Source organism: Ostrinia nubilalis, chromosome 6, assembly GCF_963855985.1.
Source record: "Ostrinia nubilalis chromosome 6, ilOstNubi1.1, whole genome shotgun sequence".
NCBI classification, from domain to species: domain Eukaryota; kingdom Metazoa; phylum Arthropoda; class Insecta; order Lepidoptera; family Crambidae; genus Ostrinia; species Ostrinia nubilalis.
The window spans coordinates 928,386-950,832 of NC_087093.1; the positions used below are offsets into that span (position 1 = coordinate 928,386).

Consider the following 22,447-nt stretch of genomic DNA (forward strand, 5'->3'; position numbering starts at 1 on the left):
TGAAATGAAGTTTAGAACTAGCCTTTCAAATGGTACCAATGTTGGTGGGAAGTGGGGATGCATACGTTTGATAAGTGCTTGTCGCGAGAGGTGCGATTTATTTGATGCCGAGTGTACTTCTTACTAGTTAAACTATGTTACAAATAAATTAGCACAGCGGAATCACACAGTATGATTTCACTATCAATGTAATGTTTCCGTCTGTTAACCAGTAGCGTAATAACTTTTATTTCAAGGTAGGTTAAAAGTCCTCAAACTACGAGAGCTTATTATTTATTGAATGTAGATTAAAAGAAAACGTTTCAATTTAAATGTTTGGATTTAAAACTGTGTAGCTCACAATATGTATTCCTACTACCTAGTCACCACAACGAAACAGATTGTTTTAAAAGTTATTTTGGAACTTGTGTAGAGCTTGATAGAGTATTTTGAAGATAACAGTCACACCACCCGTAAGAACTGCTAAAAACGTTAAAAAATACTATGTATTTTGATTAATGCAACTAAGAGGTCAATATCACTCAACACATTCTAGTTACATAACACAATACTATGAACTTGGCACGGTTCTATGTCAATGGCGCCTAAGACTTACATAATGTATGCACGAATTTTTATCGACAGCATATGCTAATTATCAAAACACACGCCAGAGCATGTGCATTGTCGGAACATAATGGGCTGGCCCATCAAACGAGACCTTGTTTATGCACCATGGACCATGACAATAAAGTAGATAATGATATGTACGAGCCATACTGTAATTCTGAGCGCAATGAAGTCTTTTCTTCGCGAAGGGAACGCGTTACGGGATCCATATTCCTTCCTTCATTACTTGACAAGGTGGAGACTGAAACTTTTATGTGAACGGTTTTATGAAGTCGATGTTGGTATTAAAACCTCTGCTATTCCCTCAGTTGACCCCGTGACGACGGAGGATAGGTGTTCAGTTCACATGCACTTAATATTTTTTACGTATAGAATTTTGATTAATAAGAGTAAAGGGTTCCTGGGGATTTTAAGACTTCATCAGACTATTTGCTTTTTGACCTTAACACTGTTTGTATTTTCGTATTCCGCTGACCTAATAAGATAACAAAAAATTGTGCGTAGCATTTTTGGGTCATTCTCCGGATCTGGATTCTTTAGTTGATTACCCCGACCTTTTTTATTTTTGAATTTAGAGTAAGTTTGGGTAAAACATTTCAAAATAGACATTGTTACGAGCATATTTTTTATATTGGCCCATCTGTAGCAATCAGGAATAAAAAGTTATGTGACATCAAAATTTTCATGGTCGGGGTAATCAAAGTTGGGAGTCAGAGTAATCAAAAATAAAACAAAATATTTTATTTTCTAAGGTTTTTTTTAAGTTATGGTAAAATAAATGTTATTTTAAATAGCCATTTGTTATTTTGATGTATAAACGAAAATATTGTAAAGTTTCAACAAAATCTGTTAAGTAGTTGTTGCGTAAAAGAGTAAAAACCTTTCGCTTATACATATAATATTAGTGACTCAATGTCCTATGTCTAGGGTTGCCAACATTTCATCAGCGAAATATAGTATTTTCCAAAATAAGGTGTAAAAAAATATAGTACATTTAAAAAAAATATAGTATTTTATGGGAAAAAACAAAAAAATAGACAAATATACATTTTTTAATTATTTATTTTTATAAAAACTATATTTTTTTGCAGTTCTTGCGCTGTGTAACAGTTTTTTGTTTAAAATAAAAGTGTCATAATAATATGCTTTGTCACATTCAATTTTTAAATTAATATAAATCAAAAGCTCATTTTTTATTAATGATGCACTACTTCTGTTTCTTTCTTCTCGCCACTTCGAATTCATCACCGAAAATATCCTTTCCGTAAATGCCGAAGTGGTGGGAATAGAGAGCAGGAATGAAATTACTTCAAATAAATTTGGTAAGTCATATTCAGTATTTTTTAAAATATGCTGCCATTTTTGGCCTGTAGTTTTGTCAGTAAAGTCACTACAGTCTTTTAATTTAGTAAAGATTTCATTCAATATCGTTATTTCAGAGTATAGGTCGTCCATTTTGATACTCAATTTTTCTTGTAAATTTAGAACTTCTAATATTGTCTCACAGTCATTAAATGAAACCTCCTTTTTTAAATTTAATTTTTGGATTTTAAATAACCAATTGCTTTCACTGAAATCAAACCATTTATTAGATAGTCTAAACATTTATCAAGAAATAGCAAAAAAATCTTTTGAATTCCATAACTTTCTGTGGGGGAGATTTTGCTTCTAATAATTGCAACATTTTTTTTGTTTTGTAACCAAAAAAAAATATCTTTTTTACGTTGTTCTAGCGCCGATTTTAAAATTGACATAATATGTTGTGATAAGGATAGAGACATGCAATTTTTAGTTTTACAAAAGTAATACGATAAAGAATAATACAAAGCAATAAAAACCACCTGTTATAGGGGCATTTTTTGGAGAAATTGATCAAATAACCAAAAAAACACGAATTTAAAATTTTTTTCAAAAAGTATATTTTTTTATTATTTGTTGGCATTTTCTGGGTATTTTATGTATTTTATTAGTATCGCATGTTATTTAGAATTATTATTGTTTTTATTTTATCAGGATATACCTCTTAGTTTAAAAGTTATTACGTTTTCTTTACGAGAAGTAATTGGAAGAAAAAATTTTTTATAAAAAATTAAAAAAAAATCTCAAAAATTTTTGGCCTCTTTTTTCTCGAAAAAAAAATAGGTCTAGTTTCACATATTTTCATATGTGCACTTTATCGTGACTCACACTGTATATTTTGGGGATCTTCAGTAATCCAGTCATACTCTCTTTCCCACTCCGGTTTATTTTATTTGGAGTCTTTTTAGTATTTTTCGTTTTTTAATCGGCGTTAGCGGTGCAATAGAATTTGACGCACTTTCGTTATCACTACCACTTTCCATACCTAATTTATATAAGATTTCAACTTTTCAAAAGAAATAACAACATCTAGTTGAAAACGATTCTGCCGATAAATAAAGCAGACCAAAATATCGTTTGACGACGTTAAAATTTACGTTGTCAATTTGACATTGACCAGAGCCCCGATTACGGTAATTTTTAACGTCAACAATCCAGACACGCTTCTCGATTCTGCGATACGATTGGTCGTTCAACAGCGTACGTCAGCTGTTTTGACCAATCGTATCGCAGAATCAGAAACGCGTCTGAATTGTAGACGTTAAAAGTTACCGTAATCGGGGCTCAGTTCGTTACGTGCGATGGGGCGGAAAGGTTCTGGAATGGAGGCCGCGTACCGGAAAACGCAGCGTGGGACGTCCACCTACAAGGTGGACCGACGACATCGTAAAGGTAGCAGGGAAGCGCTGGACGCAGGCCGCTACCAATCGATCAACATGGAAAGCATTGGGGGAGGCCTATGTTCAGCAGTGGACGTCCTATGGCTGAAATGATGAAGTTCGTTACGCAAGCGTTCGGATTGGTTCGGATCATAGAGTTATTCTATGGTTCGGATACACGCTATCGCCTATCGGGTATGTTCACGGACCTCATCAAAGGAAATGGTACGTGCGCAATAGGTTATATGACTTAGCCATCTTAAAACAGTTAAAAGTTACTTTAAAGGCGCGTTCTTATTTTTTTTAAATGAAGGATTTGTTTGTTAGATTTGTCGGTGTTGAAAATATAGTATTTTTGCGTACTATATATTTTTTCAACAGTATATAGTACGCAGACCCGAAATATAGTACAATACTATATATTATAGTACGGTTGGCAACCCTACCTATGTCTCCTATATGGGACAGAAGGCGTCCACAACACAACAGTCCTCCATCGCATTCGGTTTTGAGCTTCGCGTTTGATCTCGCTCCAAGTCTTGCCGATCTTCTTCGCCTCGTCTGCTACAGTGCGCCGCTATGTTTTTTTGGCGCGACCACGTTTGCATTTTCCCTGGGGGTTCCAATCTAGAGCCTGCTTGGGGATATTATCGGGGTCCCTTCGGAGAATGTGGCGATCCGGTTCCACTTGCAGCGTTTGATCTGCTGGCCGATCGGTATTTCGTAGCAGCGTTCCAAGAGTTTGTCGTTTGGAGATTTTGGAGAATTCGGCGAATACAGCGGCTGAAGAAGATCTGCAGCTGGTGCGAGATAACCTTAGTGGCCTTCCACGTTTCACACCCACAGAGCAGAACTGATTTGACGTAGGACCCGAATATTTTGATCTTGCGTGGGTCAATATCCGTAATTGCCATACGGCTCGAAGTTGTGCGAAGGTAGCTCTGGCCTTGGCATTGCGCGAAATGATGTCCTTTTCAGTACCTCCAGGCTCTGACACGATGCTCCCGAGGTAAGTGAAATTGTGGACTCGTTCCACAGCCTCTGCACCAACGGTGCCACACACAATTCCTCACACCAGATCGCATCTCTTGGGTCTTCCGATACTGATACCCTTGCTTTACCCTTTTTTCGGCACAATAATTAGAAGCCCCTTATGCCAGTCATCTGGGAGTTCCTCTTCCATCCAGATGTTTTCGGCGACAGGTGTCAGGACGTCGACGGCGGAGTTTACATCGGCTTTCAGCATTTCTGCGGTGATAAAGTCGAGTCCAGGGGTCTTACCAATTTTGAGAGACAGGATAGCCTTGGTCACTTCGTCGCGGGTTGGTGGGTTAACGTTGACGTCGAGCACCCTAGGTGGAGTAGAGTGTCTCAGGTCCCACAGTGTCTCAGGCGTGGTGGTGGCGACTATTACACCGGTAGGGCGGAAGATAGGATAAGATATTATTATCATTAATAATATGTATTAACAGGATTTCATATTAGTAAATGGTTATTTTTGCTTATTAAATGTTATTTAGTTAATCATTCATTAGTAAAATTACAGTTCTATTGATTACCCGGTGACAAAAGTCGGGGTAATCAAGGTCGGGGTAGTCAAAAAATTAAGGTTTATCCTGAGCCCTGCCCAATCTGTAAGTTGAATCCCAAATGTTTTAATACACAAAAATGCGGTTACATGGACCTTTATTCCTGTACATTCTCAAAAACTTTCCATGTAAAGAAACCTAAAAAAACAGGATAGAGTATATCAACCGTGCACTGAACCAAGGTCTGGGTAATCATATTCTTATCTCTATAACTCCGAAATCTTGCGACGAGTCGCATTACCGAACACCTCGGCACGGAGGCCACCACTAAAGGTTCACGGGGGAGGATAGAGCTCGTTTCTAAATTGCGTAGCTAGGGATTTAGGCGCACATTAGCGACGTGTCGGGGTAATCACGGTTAACGCCCGGACACAACTTCAAATAGTTATTTTACAAAACCTTTTAGTGATATAGTTATATCGTATTTAATTTATCAATGTTTATTTAATCAGTAACCGATTACATAAGCATTGAAAGCGTTAATAATAACGGATTAATTTATACGACCAAATTTGTTCTGAAATCGGGAGCGCGGACACGTCGTGGTAATCAATTTTTGATGACTTACGATTTTTTTTTAATTACTTAACTAACTATTATTAACTATCTCTGTGGTTTAACAACAAGAATCAAAGTTATACTATTAGATAAAAATATTTGTTACTAAAATATTATGATATTCGGGTACTTTTTGGCCTCAGACACGTGATTTTCTTGGCCGGTGGAATGACCCTTTTAATAAATAGTTTTATCAAGTATTAGTATTAAATGTTTGCAATGTTAAAATTGCAGCTTTTACTAAAAATGATTGTTTTTAAAATGTTTGCTTCTAATTTTGGCTGGATCCCTTTTCACGGTATTTTCACTGGTGTTATAGTGTCAATTTAGGGCTACTTTTTGGAAAAAAGTCAAGAGTTCCACGCTAAAACATAGAACTCGTAAAATTTAAAGAAAATCCGCAACACAATAAAATCCTCGGATGAATCTACGAGCATATACTATTTGGGATAAGTTTCAAGAGACACAATGGGCAAAATTGGCCAACATGCGTTGGCACATCAGCCCTGAGGCTGTCCACCTGATCACTCTTTCATAACCCTATCAAATGCAATACGTCGATATTGCAAGACCACCATTTTATGCGTTAAGCTCGCAATAGTGAAGAAAGATCTCACTATACATTTTATGGCCAGCCTTGTGGTTTTTGCCACGATAAACAACATCAGTCCCTGTTGACATATTTTATGAGCCATGTGTTTGTTCTGGTCTCATTTATTTGTATCATTCATTATGCAGATATTGATATTATGGATTGCATTGTATCCAAATATACAGGGTGTCCCAAAATTGCCACGTCACACTGAGACCAGAGGACCGACGCAACTAATAGGTTCATTAAACTCATTTTTTAAAATCTTAATATCAGTCATATTTCAATACTTATTTTTATTTTATATTAATATTTATTTAAAGGCACAACTTACAGTTATCAAACTTTTCTATGGATATTAATAACTAAAATTGGTCATGTCTCAAAACTTAACAAATATTTTCTATAGACATACATACTTATGTATTAAGTTTGTTCGATGCGTCTTAGGTCCAGCTACTTTCAGTGTCAGTGTGGCGTGCTAATTTTGGGACACCCTGTGTAGGTGCCTTGTCTTGTATTGTCACAAAAGCTGAAAAATTCAATGAAAACATTCTATGCGTCAAAAATTAGCATTCCGCTAACAATCCAGTATTTTTCCGCGACTAGTTACATGGAATTCGAAGTGTTAATACAATATACTTAGTTGGATATATTCTATGAAACGAAGCGAACCGACGCATATTCTCATAATGGTGTCAAGGTGTATGCAGATTTATTTGAGCTAGACGCAACGAATGTTTGCTAGATGACTCTTAGTTTAGACCTAAAGTTGTATCTACTATGTATTCTATGCCTAAAGTATAAATAAAGACTCACATTGTCTATCAAATTAACTTCAACCTTATTCTGAAACTCAGCAAACTGCCCGTCACAAGTAATTTTGATTGATTAGAATTAATTGCATTACCTGAAGAATGTTATAAAAGTCCTTGTATTTAATTTCAAGACCGTTTGCGTTGATCAACACATAAAGTTTTGATTTTGATTTTTAAAAGATACAAGACGTGTTACATTTTGAAAGGTAGGTAAGCATTTTATGATAGACAGGCTGTATTATTATATCCACTCATATTTTAAGATACATAATAACTGCGGGCCGTTAGTTTTTTTTGTTTCTAGGTCTAAATTATTGTTATTGAATTTATTTCAATTTCAAATTCATTAATATCTATGCTACTTTAATTCAATTTCTTTTGTGTAACGCCTATAATTAAGATGGCACCTTACCTATTAAATAAGCATGTATAAATATTGTCTAAAATGGTGTTGATGTTAGTAAATAAATAAAAATAAATGCTCATGCTCATCTCATCATCACTATCATTTCCTGTCGTCAGGATCAAGAAATCTTTGAATGTGTCAATTAAGTGGCAACAGTAGGTGGAGCTTTTTTGGCAAAAAACAATTATTTACCAGTCACTGTGCGCCAAAAAATCAGATATAAATGATGACCTTATTGAGCAGTCGCAAAGGTCAGAAGAAGACGAAAGCGGAACACCCTGAACTCTTTCAACTATGCATCGCTGAATGACTTGCAGCTTGTCGGTAAATTACGTCAATTTCGATGACAAATGAAACAATGTACCTATTGTATAATGCGTTTCATCCACGAAGACGCGCCCCACCAATTTTTGGTCGAGGGAAGTGCGAGGTGCGGGGAGTTTGATCCGAGCAATCCGAGTGTCATTATTGTAGTGTGTGTGTGGATGATTTAACATGTACCGATAACACTCAAACATTAGCGGAAGAATGGTTGGGCGCGTCTTCGTGTATGAAACGATCTATACTTTTTGTATCAGTAGTTTCTAAAGTGTCTCTCGTTTTTAGAGTAATTATAAAATTTACACGGACTAGTTGTATTTACAATATCGTACGTACGGTAGGAACTTTCCTGAAAACTCTCATTTGAAGGGACAGCCTGCAGTAGAGGGGTTAAAAAAGGGTAGACCTCTGACTCTACATTTTCATAGAAATAGATACCTCGTATTAAACACCTCGTAACAAATTTCTTTTCTGCTCAACCCAAAGGTAAACTGGTCGAGAATGCTTTAGTGCATTAAGTTCGCCTTATGTACAAATTTATTTTGGCATTAAAGTTTTAATAAATAAATATTATTTAGGTCAATTTAATTAGCTTAGGCACCTAGTAATATAAACGCAAACATTGATCGGATTTTGATTCAATATTAATACACCAAGCGCAAGCCCATCGAAATCAATGATAAAACCCTGTCACTATTCTTCACATCTGATATTTAACGTGTTTGCATCTCTCATTGTTCCAGGCCCTTCAACTTAGTACATATCCCACCATGTCCCGGTAGCGCCGTCCACCATGTCTGACCGGTCCATGGGCGCGTCCCGCCTCATGGGACGGGATCACCTGTCCCACCTGCCACAGCGGCCGCCCGTCAACCTGAGCTTTCAAGACTTGACCTACACCGTCACTAATGGGAAACGTAAGTAAAGTCCAACATTTTTTTTTTATCCAGGAAGCTCTTGGCCTGTATCTCACCTGATGGGAAGTGACGATCAGGCCGAAGGTGGAAGCGAGCTTCACCCGGAATCCTGAACCACGGAGGAACTGGCTATCTTACCTCTAACTGCCGGAACACAACAATGCTGTTAACATTGTTGTTATGGCGACAGACTTAGGTAAGATGGTGGTAGCTAGCCAATTGTGGAACGTCAAGTGGCAAAAATCTAAAACTAACAATCCAGTATTGATAGCAGCGCCCTCCTGGTTGTCCAATTTGGTAAAAATCGGAATTAATTATCCAGTATTGATAGAGCGCCCTACTGACATTGTCATAGCTGGGACGGTTCATTGAGGGACATCTATACATTTATTGCTGCGATACCGCTTTAAGAGGTCCAGTGATTCCCAGTGAAGCGTAGGCATACATTACGAGGATCAGTCCTATAACTGGAGTCATGACAGTCGCATATGGCAGCTTATTGAGCCTGTTGCTAAGACTGTGTTGCCTTATTGTTACAACGTACACGATAGAAGAAAACTGCGATCTAGATCCAGAATATCTAGATAAACGATGTTAGTTGTAGGTTTTCTTCCAGCGGCAACCAAAAACTAAACAAAAATACGAGTACAACATTACTCGTAACATACGCCCGCCCCCATTCATTTCGGTGTACCACAATGTCAAAGCCCTTCGATTTATTTGCTTAGGCGTCTCTCTCACTCGCACTGTTATTTAGGTATGAATGAGAGAGAAGCATCTATCGATGTGCAGGATATTGACCCTTCGATTTTCGGATAAACATAAGAATATTATGTGTATATTTATCGTTGCGTGGGGTGGGTAAAGAGTGCTATGGAGTCTTTTCACGGTTTCATACAAATTTCACAACGCTTCGTTCACGCCAGACATGTATTCCTTTAATTGATAATGTATAATTAGAGCTAGTCGTAATTGTATATTATTTTGCATAGCATAGATCTAATTAAATAAATAATGAAATCATACCTTTTGATAACTATGTTAATAAAATATAATAATACTCGCACAACTGTAATTACTGGAAACATCTATTTATGGGATCTTTGTACGATATACATACATACTCGTACATAGCGCCCAGTCGCATAATTTTCTAACTTGCTATTAGGTAACATGTAATCATTTGTTTTTCATAAGTACACAAGCTGTTATATACCACTTTGCATAATAATATTATGTATTTATAATTGTTTGAGCCATGTCAGGTGTCAGAAATAGAAATGAATAGTACAATAACTAATACATAGTACAATATTGTCCATTGTCAAGTATCGTAGAGAGAGCGTATTAAAGTATCTATTTTATCGTCTCTACATTGCAATTTTCAGGTTCGAAACATGCAAGTAAAGATAAAGATATTTACATAAACATGTGTGAAAACATATTACAGAGCAACATGATTTGGTCTTACAGTTTTAACAGGTGATACAACATGTTTTACCAAGATATTGGCATGAAAATTATATGTATATGAAGTAAGAATGTTAATATATAATAATAGGTATAATCTATCTACTCGCATTTAAGTACATTAATCTCCTAGAAGCAAGGCATTGAGTTTTTCTTTTTCTTCCCAACTTGTAGAGTTTTATTACATGTTGGTTTTGTCCTCATTTTTGTAAAAAACATAAATATTTTTTACGTTACAATATTTTGAAACGCGATACTATCATTGTATGGTTGACATCTTTACCTTCAGCTTAAAGCGTGTCGAAAAGGAGAATGTAGGTTCTAGTAACTCGCAACTTCACAGAAACTGTGCGTTTTGCATCAAAATACGTACACTTGAATACGAATTCCGACTGGAAGTGTGTGGTAATCGGACTAAAAGTACTCAAAAGTCGGTGGATACGTGCTTTGTTTCTTAAATTGAAAGTACACTTTGTTGACAAGATTTGTTGTTTTAAATGTAGGTACTATTGACCTCCTAAATATAGAGTCTCATATTAGTTATAATACTAGTTAAGGTACGGTTGAGATTGAGTCAACTAAAATACCGACATTTGTTTTCAATCAACTGAATATTATGATTTTTAGTTTCTTTTAGCTATTAGTTGAGTTGGCGGAATGATGCCGACTTCAATTTGCACCTCCATATAAAAACTTGCATCGAAAAGTAGTGATTTGTAGTAATTGTGATGCATATCGACTACCTAGTTGCTACCAGGCTGCGTATGTCGTTACTGCATCTTCACACAACACTCTCATAATGTAGTTCTTTACTTGAGATCATTACGACTGTCGTAGTTGCACGTTAGTAATGTTTGTCAACAGATGTGCAGCAGCACGCTTCGTGCAACAAGTGCATTGACGCAAATGCGTGCAATTATGAGCCTAGCGAATGTTGGTCAATCGGTAGAAAGCTACACCTCGAGCTAGTGCTGTCCAAAACATCGACAAAGAATTTTCAGCATCTTGAAATAAAGTCGAACGATTCTGAAACGTCAGGTGGCAAAAATCTCAATTAATAATCCAGTATTGTCGATTTTAGAAAGTAGCGCCCTCCTGACAATGCTATAGCTGGGACGGTTCAGTGTTGGACAACTATAGGAGCTATTTTATACCAAAAACATTTGACGTGCTGTTGACTCTATGTCGCAATTTTTTTGATTCTTTTTACATACGCCTTGGGTGGCCATAGGTGTTTAGTATTCTAGTTGTGTACTCACGAGTGTGGGAGGTACAGTAATTGTGTTTGAGCAATTATTCAAGCTGTAGAATAAATTATGTTCAATAGTTGAAAACAAGACCAAATTTCAGCCAATTTATGCAAAGCAAGTGTTTGCGCTTAATATAACTCAAGAGCATCCTTTAAATAATATTTTTTAATAAGTACTTTTAATTTATTTTACGATTGACACTGAAGTTGTCACGTGGTTTCCTGTTACGTGTATCCTGTCAATTACGTGTATGAATGTCAATGCAAGTGCATTTAAGTTAATTGGAGTTATGTAAGGACCTTATACCTAATAGGAGAAGTTTTAATGCTACGTGACATAGAGTTGTGTGCATGTTGATCCTGAGTTCAGTACCCAGTCGGATCAACTTATCGGTCAGGTCGGGTCCTTCTTTATTCACCTCTTATCTATGGTATAATTCATTGACACCATGACAAGGCCATGATAAAATCTTGTCGATGATTATAAAGCCCGGTCTGTGAGCACGTAGAATTTTGTCCAATGACCCCAAGCTACCCATCCTTATCGCTCGCGCGTAATTATGTTGCAGTCGCGCTCGCACACTCACTGCGGGCACCCGTCGCACAGTCGCGACAGCATTCGATTCGAGCATCGATAAGATTTTATCATGCCGCGCAACCTAGCTCGGTTGGACGTGGTTTTAGACTATAGACGACAAATGTTTGGGCTGACCGCGTAAACTCGGTAAAATCCTAGGCAGGGGTTCTCGATAAAGTCATCGACATATTCCTGGCATCCCTAGCAGTCACGTGGCGTCCTGCGGCCTGAATTCTGCGCCGGCGCGCGCGCACGTGAATGCATTTGCACGGTAACCGTTACGTTAGGCTGTGCACACCGCTGCACCGGTCACCGGTACTGGCTTTGAAATCCGAACCGCTAATCTTTGCGTAAATCTCTACTAATATGTATATTATAGAGATTTTTTATTTTTATTCTTGGACATTTTACACTAAGCAAAGCTTGTACTATCAGGCCTGTTCATCTCCGCGAGTTTACATCGAAAACAAAACACGCACGATGGCCCACCTACAGGATACTATTCGACAAGGCCTCACATACGAGCGAACATTGACTCACGCACGCACGCGTATTCTTGAGTATGATGGAAGAAAATAAAGAAAATGGTGTACTAAATACTATGCAGTATTTAACTGCCTAAATAATAATAAAAACACAGAATGTACTTTTTTAAGTTGCCTCAAGACACTGAGAGGTAAATAAGTAGTTAATATCATTCATGATAATTCATGCTAAATCATGTATTTCCTCCGCCATTTTCCGCAGTTTGGCACCTCACATCACATCATTTTACCGAAGTCAGCCCTACAGCTTCGGCGCAGTGCCGATCACTGACGTTTGTCAACAAAATGGTGCTTGACTCTTGAGACAGGCTATATTACACCATATTGTTAATGACATTGAGCATACATTTTTTTAAATACCTTCGCGAAGTAAAACTTCTGTACGTAGTACTTATTATTATTCTGTGGTACTATGATGAAGATGAAGAGTTTGTTTGGTTTAACGGGCTTTTTCAGGAAATGCTGGTTCGATTTAAAAACAAAACATCTTTGTGTTGGACGTTATGGAGAGTGACTTAAGCTATATATACCTATGTATAAAGTTATACTGCAAGTTACAGCCAATAGGAGCGAAACGTCAATATAAAATTTTGAAATAACGGGAAAAAATAATCAAATTATTTTTACGCGTGCGTAGTCGCGGGTAAAGCTCGTTAATATAGAGACAGCTGCATAGGCATGCATATAGAATCATTTAAGGAGCCGTATAATTCGACTAATTGACGGGTCAGCGGTGATTCGGTGTCAATACAAGAGGTTTCGAGATTTAATTAAAGGATCGATCTTTTTCATTCATGAATCACTCAAACCGTTTATTAAAAACGTGTCCTTGGGAAAAATATTATTTAATACTGCAGTTCCGTTTACTTGTCGAAAAATTCATGGACTTGATCCTACTGGATTCAGGGTCACTGACAACGAGAGAATAGGAGGAACATTAATTCAGCTTTATCTGGCTTAGAAGCTTCGATATAACGTACTACCACATAATAGTAGCATACACACTAGATTTCGCGATCCGATCACTCGCTTTGTTTGATTTGCAATCTATTTGCAATCCATACAATTTACTTTAGTGCGACTTTGACATTCATGCTAATCGCTGCATTTTAAGTTTGGTTAGGCGACAGAACTAATGGAGCAGCTCCAGCGAACTTTAGTTTTAATTCTTTCCAAAATGGAGCAAGAATTTTGCTCACGATAGCTTCTCCATCCCTCAAAACTCTATGATTAGAAGCATCGATAATAATACCGACGATGTAATAACAAGTTTGGCGCTTAAAAGAATAGGTAAAAAAAGCAAATAGGTAGTTTAAGTTGTTGCGATTCGCGAACAAGTTTTTGTCGAATCTTTTTGTGACACTCCTTGATTTCGTATCATTGCAATGGCTTTGACAAACTGTTTTTATCGTCAGTTAATTATAATGATGTTAAGTAATATTCTTTCTTTTCCCATTGTGTTAAATTCAGAGCAAGAGTATAAAAAATGCATACTTACGTTCGATCAGTCAAATGACGTCCAATCCTGGACAAAGGATTTCCACAATGACCAGTCCTGCACTGCCCGCATCCAGACATATCCCGCGACCTTCACCAGATCATCGGTCCACCTAGTGGGCGGCCTGTCCACACTAACCATAGGACGAAATTCGTCAACTTTACTTTTAAAAATACATACATTTTCTGATTTTTTGATAATTTGTAGAGCCTAGCCTAGACCTTCTTACGTCACACGTCTATGCACAGTTCAGGAAGTCTGACGCCAAGGTTGTGACTTCAGTTGTTATAGGTTTGTAAGAAGAAGAAACACTGTCTAGGTCAGGGGCGCACGCGCATATATTTGCACACAAATGCACCTTGATTTGATCTATACCTAGAAGATAAATATAAAATTAAATGTGAATGACAAAACTAACTATTGTTTCTCTGATACTCTTTCATACTCTTCGTACGTTTCTCTTCCAGCTTTATTTTAGATCCCTGGAAAGAGTGAGAATTTAATGAGTTTGTCTGCATGTAAGAAATAATTATTCTCCAAACCACTGTAACCGCTATTATAGTATCTATTTTGATAGGTACAAAATATGTTTTCAGATTTAAATAGGCTGTGTGTAATTATGGTTGCTAAAGCCGGAGATGTTTGGCTTTTTTGCACCGAATCCAGCTTTTGTGTTTTTGGACCTGGAAACCCTATGTGTAATATTATGTAGTTGAGAATAATAATAATCGTTTTTAGGAAGCCAGACTGGGCATCACGGCTGCTTACTCTAGTAAGTAATGAGTTGTTTTTCAAACTCACAAGCATGAAATTGCGAGCGAAACTGTATCGAACATTTGGTATGGAATCTTCCAGATTTTTTATGAGAAGCAACGTTATGTTGACCGTGTAAAATTAATCTTACTGGCTTCGATCAGTCATTTCATCAGTCACGACCTGGGTCCACATAACTTTATCGGTACTTAATATTTATTACATAGAAGTAACTGTATAGCAAGTCTAGCTCTATGTTAAATACTCTATACATTGGAAAGAATTTGACCAGCAGAATTTTTTCGTTTGCGCCATAGTGATGTATCACTGAAAGACTATGGAATATAAAAATTCTGTAATTCTTCTATAATATTATTGTTTATGACATGTAAGTACACATAAGGTACAAAGTTTAAATTATTATTTATTCATTTGAAGAAAAATAATAATGTTTATTAAATTTCAGCTTCATTACTGTATGCAATAATTTATTTAATTATGCGATCGGAAGCTTTCTAAGCCTTCTATCGTTATCATGTAGAGAAAAATTACACCATAGTAATATGATCTTTTCCTAAAAAACTGCTACTGGATAGATAGACTTGATACCATGTTTTCCATATGCGATTTCATGAAAATGAGTGTCATGGAAATGGATTTTTTACCCGACTGCGCCAGAAAGAGCGTTATGTTTTTTATTTTAATATTATGAAAATATACGAAATTCTTACGTGTAAAGGTCACATTTTTTTATTGAGAAACTTACAGACGTCATATTTAAAATACGGTCCTTGTACGAGTCTAGTTTTTTGGTGCCCGAGCTGGTCCTCCGCTTAACACGTTCCAGTGAACGTTACGGGGCCCTTTCAGCCCCGTGCACGACTTTTCCCCAGTGCGGGACTAGAAATAGTGTTTGTTCACTCTGGTGCGGGAGTTGTATCTCTGGTGTTTACAGCAGTGTGAAAGAGATAACTATATTTTTGTGTTGTTTGTGAATTATGAAGCTTTTTGACATTATAAAAATATACGGGGTCTAATGAACCCCGTACCGACCAGACAGTAGAAATGACCTTTTAGTGCGATACGGGGCTGAAAGGGCCCCGTACGAATTTATCGTGCGCCCGTACGGGGTTGTCGGCTTATTTACATTAGTGCAGTGACAGACGTGACGTCAAATATCGATAATGAAGCGCTCACGACGTATGTTAGAAATGTCACGTAACGAAAACGATGACGAAACTCCCGTTCCACCAAGGTCATCCCACCGACAGTCAGCTTCTTCACCAATGTTGCGAAAAGTTTTCCAGCGGCATTCAACACCTGTTCAATATGATATTATCACGAGCCTTAGTACCGGACAAAATTATCAAGAATTACGTAATGTGAATCAGAGTGAAGGACAAGTCTCAGAAGTCAATTTTCCGAGAAGTCCAAATAAAGAAAATTTTAAGCTCACAATTTTGAAGAATATTGTCATAAAACCAGCAGACTCGGCTTTTCAACCGCTTTTCAACTTGACCCATGTTGGATACTGATTAAACTTTTTTTTTTAATAAATGTTATCGTTCGTATTTACTCACATCACTGCCATTTTCATCGATAAAAAATATTTTTGTTCGCTACGGGGCACAAAATACTCGTATTTTAATATGAATAGTGCGATACGGGGTTCAATGTGTCCCGAATTTTCTTTGGTTTTTAATTTATTTATTATACTTCGTATCTACTTACGAAACGAGATTAGCATAGCCTATGTAATAATTTAATGAATAAAAAAAAAAGTAAAATTTCATAAAGTTATAGGTGATTAACACATTGTAGGTGTACGGGGCATTTTAATACCCGTAACGCACGTTGAAGTAGTACATTAAAGGGGTGCAATATTCCCCGTGACGCACCTTTAGTTTTAAGCTCCCGCAGTAAACGTGTTAAGGACTGCTTGCGATATCGTGAAATACCGGTTCTCGTTACGCCATCTAGTATCCGATACTAGGCAAGTATAGGTGGCAACAGCACGTGATTATCACGTGAAATACTAGAATAATTCTAGTTTATAAGTTACCGGTCATTTAAACTTAGCTCTTGAAAATGTTTTTTAGAATTCCGTGCTTTTGAAGGAAAGCTTTATTTACTACTAGCGACCCGACCCGGCTTACGAGCACGAGTAGTATGTACTTCATCATCATCATCGTCATCATTTCAGCAGTCCACTGCTGAACATAGGCGTCTCCCAATGATTTCCACAATGGCCGGTTGGAGGCGACCAGCATCCAGCGCCTTATGTACTTATTTATACATAAAAACCTTCTTCTTGAATCACTAAAACACTGCTTAAAATTGCATTAGAATCCGTTGCATAGATGGTTAATTACAGAATTAGCTTTAATACGAGTAAAATATTCTTTAGTTTTTTGACAGTAGGTATTTGTCCACAAAGTATTCGCTGTTGTACTGACTATCAATTACATTGATTGGAACCGTAATCATTGGATTGTGGCGATTTACCTAAACATTAGAGCCAAGGCCCTCAAAGGTACCTACAAGCAGAAGGCCGGTCATCGAACCTACAATCACCGGCGAATCGACCGCAAGCGACCGAGCTATCGGGGACATGCCATTTATCTATGTACTTACTAGCGACCGCCCGCGACTTCGTACGCGTGAACTCCGTTTTACCCCTATAGCCTATAATGTTATTCTGAGTTAATTTTATTGAAATTTAGTTTGTCACATCATATCGTCATAAATTATAGCCTATAAGTTATTCTGGGTTATAAAAAAGAATAGGTACTATAAAGTTGCATTAAAATCCGTTCAGCAGTTTTTGCGTGAAAGAGTAACAAACATCCAGACATCCAAACTTTCGCATTTATAATATTAGTAGGATTAACTAGGTACATATTTTCGGTTCCATACGTTTGAAAAGGGCCTACATATTATTATATTAATAATTTGACTATGATTTTTGAAAATGGTAGCCATTATGCTGCAGTACCTATATTAGAAGAAAAATATTAGGATAATACAATGACCTTGTATTTTTTTCAATTGAATTAATATGACTACAAAAATCTAATTTACAATTGATATCCATTATTGCTCTGTAAGTAAATAATACACCTGCTAACATACAGGTCAAGTACTTATTATGAACATTAGAAAACAACTTATTTATGTTTACAGGTACATTTACCATTGCTCGCGCTAACTCTACCGTCACGGTCCATTCATTTTAAAACTTGATTGAATTCAAACTCTATTGTCTGAGGAAGAATGTTCAGATTAAAAAAAAAGGAATACTTCGGTACATTGCCCTCTCTTGACCCGACCATTGTTAAAATGCAAGCGGGACGTCACATTAGGGACTTAATTATCTAAGTAGGTGGGTAGAGTCACTGCGAATTCTAATCCTACTAATATTATAAATGCTAGTTCGTGCGTTCGTTCGTTTCAGCCAAATGATGTCCACTGCTGGACAAAGGCCTCCCCCAAGGTTTTCCACAATGAATGGGCAGGCCTCCTACTAGGTGGACCGACGATCTGGTAAAGGTCGCGGGAAGAGCCTGGATGCGGGCAGCGCAGGACCGTTCAAATGCTAGTATGTGCATATTAATACCTATTTGCAGCTGTAGTAGACATAAATCAAAATTAAATATAGCTTTTCCCGCGGCTTCACCCGCGTGAAATTTTGTTTGTCACAGATCGTCATAAATTTTACCCTTTATGTTATTCTGGGTTATAAATAACAATACTGTAAAGTTTCATCAAAATCCGTACAGTAGTTTTTGCGTGAAAGAGTAACAAACATCCAGACATCCAAACTTTCGCATTTACCTATAATATTAGTAGGATTAGCATATTTTCGGTTCCATACGTCTAAAAGGAAATAGGTATATTCGGTACATTGCCCTCTCTTGACCCGACCATTGTTAAAATGCAAGCAGGACGTCTCATTAGGGACTTAATTATCTAAGTAGGTGGGTAGAGTCACTGCGAATTCTAATAATGTACATATTAATACTTATTTGCAGCCGTAGTAGACATAAATCAATATTAAATATTAACTACATATTTTCAGTTCCATACGTCTAAAAGGAAAAAAAAGCGTTTTAATGATCTCTACATGGTTTAAATGCTTTTATTCGAACGCGTGGAGATATTGAGTCCAAATTAATAGTCAGATTGGGTTCCAAAAGCCAGAAAACCGGAAGACTCTCTTTTACATTTATTTATTTAAAGGCATAACTACAGTTTAACCACAGAATAGGTACCTACAATTCAAAACAATACAAATATTTCTCTTAGATTATGTCATTTGTTATCCAAGAGACAGGTAGAGTCAGGGGTATAACTTTATAAAAAAATCTGAATATGACAACTAGGTAAGGTAAGGTAATATAATAATATGTATAGGATACTAAAGTTTTTTTACTGTCATAATAATATTTGAAAATGTTATTGTGAGAATTTACCTGCTAGCATTATAAAGTGGCCAAGGCTGAATTAGTTAACGAAATAGAACCCAGACTAGACAATATTGCAAGTCATCTTTACAAAGCAGATTTTTATGATATGTTAAATTTTAAAGGCAACTTATGTCATACTTAATTTAGGAACAATAGTGCAAAATAGTGCCCACTAGGTAGCAGGAATGCGCTGGACGCAGGCCGCTACCAACCGGGCAACATGGAAAGCATTGGGGGAGGCCTATGTTCAGCAGTGGACGTTCTATGGCTGAGATGATTATGATGATGATGATGAGTGCAAAATGGCTTTTCCAAACGGCCTTGGAAGATGGCACTTTAAGCTTAACATCACAGATCACTTAACATAGTAGCATCTTTTATGTACAGTCAGAGTCAAATCGTTCGTGACACCCAGTGGCTAAGAAGTTGACAACACAACCTTATTCCAATTGCAACAGAGATGTGTTTCGAACTTTTTGGCTACTTTGGGTATCACGAACTATTTGACGCTGACTGTCACCATCATCATCATCATCTCAGCCATAGGACGTCCACTGCCGAACATAGGCCTCCCCTAATGCTTTCCATGTTGCCCGGTTGGTAGCGGCCTGCGTCCAGCGTTAGGCTAGATGACAAAATTTCAATTATTTGTCCGTCAGACAGATAATTAGAAAATATTAGACTAATATTTTTTATTATATTTCGTAATTAAATAATAACAGTGCTACATCGACTTGACCATTTCAAGTCTGACGGACTAAATAGAATTTCGATTTCATTACCCAGTCATCATCCCTATTGGTGCGTTAGTGTGCTACAAAATATTTGAGTCCTACTACGCGACTGTGCGACGAATTATTGTAACAATGTAATCATGAGAAATATGGCGCAATTACTAGGTAGGTATTTATTGGAAATTGCCAATTATCGATTAAATTTAAATGGAAAACATTATTAATTTATGTAAAAACAACGTAACTGAATATCCGACTGATAAGCGCACGTGTGTCCTAAATTTCATGTTTCCTGGTTATGTATGACTACCCACTATTGCTCATCAACGATATACTTTGTTTGTGTTCCTCTCTATATATAATATATATGTCGGAGCGTCTGGCTCTCGGACGGCACCAGAAGGGTCTCTCATTGAATTCATACTATCTACCTATGTGGGCGTATAGGGAACACGTGCGAGTGGATACTAACTCTAATTATAATCACTGATTATAAACGACTAACTTTACTATAGACTAGAATGTAAAGACTGGTTCGCAATATAATCAATATTGTCCACAGTTAAATTTAACAGAAAGATCAAAGTTACTGAATTAGTTTAACAAAGCTAGAGACGCCTAAATTAAATAGATTGGGAGCGATTGACGAATTTGTGAACCACGCCCAGTCACCACCACGTCCAAAACCCGAATGTACAATGACTCTAACACTGAGTCCCAAAATCTCTACGTTCCAGGGCTCTGTACCTGAAGTTTTTGTAAAGCTATTAATCCATCAATACTGCACTTGAACGGGTCCACAACTACGTCAGGCAACATGGAGATTTATGTCACCTTCGTTCCCAGGCGCGCACTTAACTCTGGCATAAGAGCTTTGGCGCTGCTTAAAATTCCATAGCAATAAACTAGCTAACACATTGAAAGTGTTGTGAGAACTATAACATTAAGTTATTTAATTTATTGCGCCCCGCGCGCCGACACGGCGATCCTGACTCTCACACGTCCTCGTGTGGATCAGCATTTAAGTCGTCATGTAATATGACAACCTCACTCATGTAACTTAAAGTACCGTTCGGCTATCCTACAATACCACTATGAGTAGGAAGGTGCATGTCAGTAAAATGTCAGGTCTCCACAGATTCAAATCAAAACTACAAAGTTTTCAACTCAGTCAAGAACAAATCTAGTTTCAACTAGAGTCTTAAAGTTATTTCAACCAAAACTAAGGCCAAGGTTAACGTAACTAATACCCGCGACACACTGTCACGCACTATCGGAACGCATCCGACCATCGGAATCACCATCCGATACCACCAGCGCTCACGGCCAGTCACAATGGCACTCACGGCCAATCACCATCGGTATAGATGACCGAACACAACGGCACTCTCATGGCCTCACCATCGGTATAGATGACCGAACACAACGGCACTCTCATGGCCGATCACAAAGGCACTCTCATGGCCTCACCATCGGTATAGATGACCGAACACAACGGCACTCTCATGGCCGATCACAAAGGCACTCTCATGGCCTCACCATCGGTATAGATGACCGAACACAACGGCACTCTCATGGCCGATCACAAAGGCACTCCCATGGCCTCACCATCGGTATAGATGACCGAACACAACGGCACTCTCATGGCCGATCACAAAGGCACTCTCATGGCCTCACCATCGGTATAGATGACCGAACACAACGGCACTCTCATGGCCGATCACATAGGCACTCTCATGGCCTCACCATCGGTATAGATGACCGAACACAACGGCACTCTCATGGCCGATCACAAAGGCACTCTTATGGCCCCACCATCGGTACTCACGACCGATCAGCAGCTATCGAAACAAATTCAATCAACTGCCAAACCCATGACCTCATTACTCATCATCGCCGCGCAGTCTCCGACCAGCTAAACTGGGTTAGGAATATGACCTACGATCGACAACAAGACAAGGCCCTGAGTACTCTTAGTCATGTTAACCAGCCATAATTTTCTACAAAAGATACTACAACAATATCATCATTATTGCCACTATCCGTTTTTAAACTCATTAGCTCTCTTTCAATCTCATTAGCGCCGACAACGGCTAAACCTGATTATTTCTCGTTCTGTGGGGACGTAACATTTCAGCATCACTAGATAGCAATCGTTAGCACATTTACAAGTTCTATAAACAACTGACTAATGATTTTAAAATCACATCTGTCATTATCTCAAATCAAAACAAATTAAATAATTTTATGACATAATATAAGTACTCGTACATAAAGATCACACATTACTTACATAGGTTGTAAGGCGTCACTAGCCGTGTGGTATGTTGTCATTAAAAATAATTCAAACACGACCAGTCCATAAAATCAAATTAAAACATACTCTAATTTAAAAAAATATCAAAATTCAAATTTAAATAAAATTTAAATTTAATCAAAAATCAAAATTTAAAATAAAATCAAAATGTAAAATTTAATCAAAATCAAAATTTAATTAAAATTTAAATTCAATCAAAACCAAAATTTAATTAAAATCAAATCAAATCAAAATTAAAAAGAAAGAAATCGGAAAGTTTAGTACTTGCACACAAACTTTAGATAGGTACT

The 22,447-nt window shown here is 37.3% G+C and overlaps 1 protein-coding gene across 1 annotated transcript in view; it reads left to right on the plus strand.

Moving 5' to 3' along the window:
* The window catches only part of LOC135072380 (ATP-binding cassette sub-family G member 1), a 65,024-nt gene that overhangs the window by 10,006 nt on the left and 32,571 nt on the right, over nt 1–22,447 (plus strand). The window contains exon 2 of the mRNA XM_063966286.1: nt 8,375–8,548. Coding sequence (XP_063822356.1) covers nt 8,425–8,548 — 124 coding nt within the window. The 5' untranslated portion in view covers nt 8,375–8,424. The remainder of the gene's footprint in view (nt 1–8,374; nt 8,549–22,447) is intronic.